Here is a 678-nt window from a genome sequence, read left to right on the forward strand (position 1 = left end):
GAAGAATTAGAGGACCTAGATTGAGATGACTTCTTGGCTGGAGATTCTAGGTGACCCTTTTGCTTTTGATCATTAGTGGGACTGACCCTAGAATTTTGATCTCTTTTGTTCTCAGAAACGAACCTCTGCTTTCGGTTGAAGTCATTCTCTGAACCGAACTTCTGCTTTCGGTTGGAATCATTTTCTGAACCGAACCTTTGCTTTCAGTTGATGTTTTTCTCCGAACCGAACCTCTGCTTTCGGTTGTTGTTGCTCTCTTTCGATCCAACAGGAATTTTCTCTGATTTTAAGTTCCTGTCTTGATGTGAGAAATAGGCATTCTGAGATTGGCAAAACTCTTTTCTTTCAGAGAGATTCTTCCTGTATCTCTGATTCCTTTCTCGTTTTTGATTTCTCATCTGCTTCGGTTGATGATGGATGTTAGCTTTCGGTTTTTGTTTTTCTTTAGCTGGTTCACTCTGAACTGATGAAGTTTCACTTGGGGATGTGACTTCTTTTGCAGGAATTTCTTTTTCCTGAGGAACATCTTTCGTACCACTAGTACTTGGCACATTGAAGCTATCAGGTTTATTCAAAGGTTCTGGAACATATCTGCCTTTGCTTTTCCATGAAGTCCTTTCAGACAAACCGCTATAGCAAGAGCCCCTGAATCTAGAGCCGCTTGGCCTTCCAATCCAG

General features: G+C 41.3%; 1 protein-coding gene across 1 annotated transcript in view; it reads right to left on the reverse strand.

The window, feature by feature from the left end:
• Window positions 1–402: 402 nt before the first annotated feature.
• LOC128132837 (DNA-directed RNA polymerase subunit beta-like) overlaps window positions 403–678 on the reverse strand; it is a 1220-nt gene continuing 944 nt past the window's right edge. The window contains exon 2 of the mRNA XM_052769827.1: window positions 403–678. This exon is cut by the window's right edge and continues 594 nt beyond it. Coding sequence (XP_052625787.1) covers window positions 572–678 — 107 coding nt within the window. The 3' untranslated portion in view covers window positions 403–571.

This window comes from Lactuca sativa, chromosome 3 (assembly GCF_002870075.4).
Source record: "Lactuca sativa cultivar Salinas chromosome 3, Lsat_Salinas_v11, whole genome shotgun sequence".
NCBI lineage: Eukaryota > Viridiplantae > Streptophyta > Magnoliopsida > Asterales > Asteraceae > Lactuca > Lactuca sativa.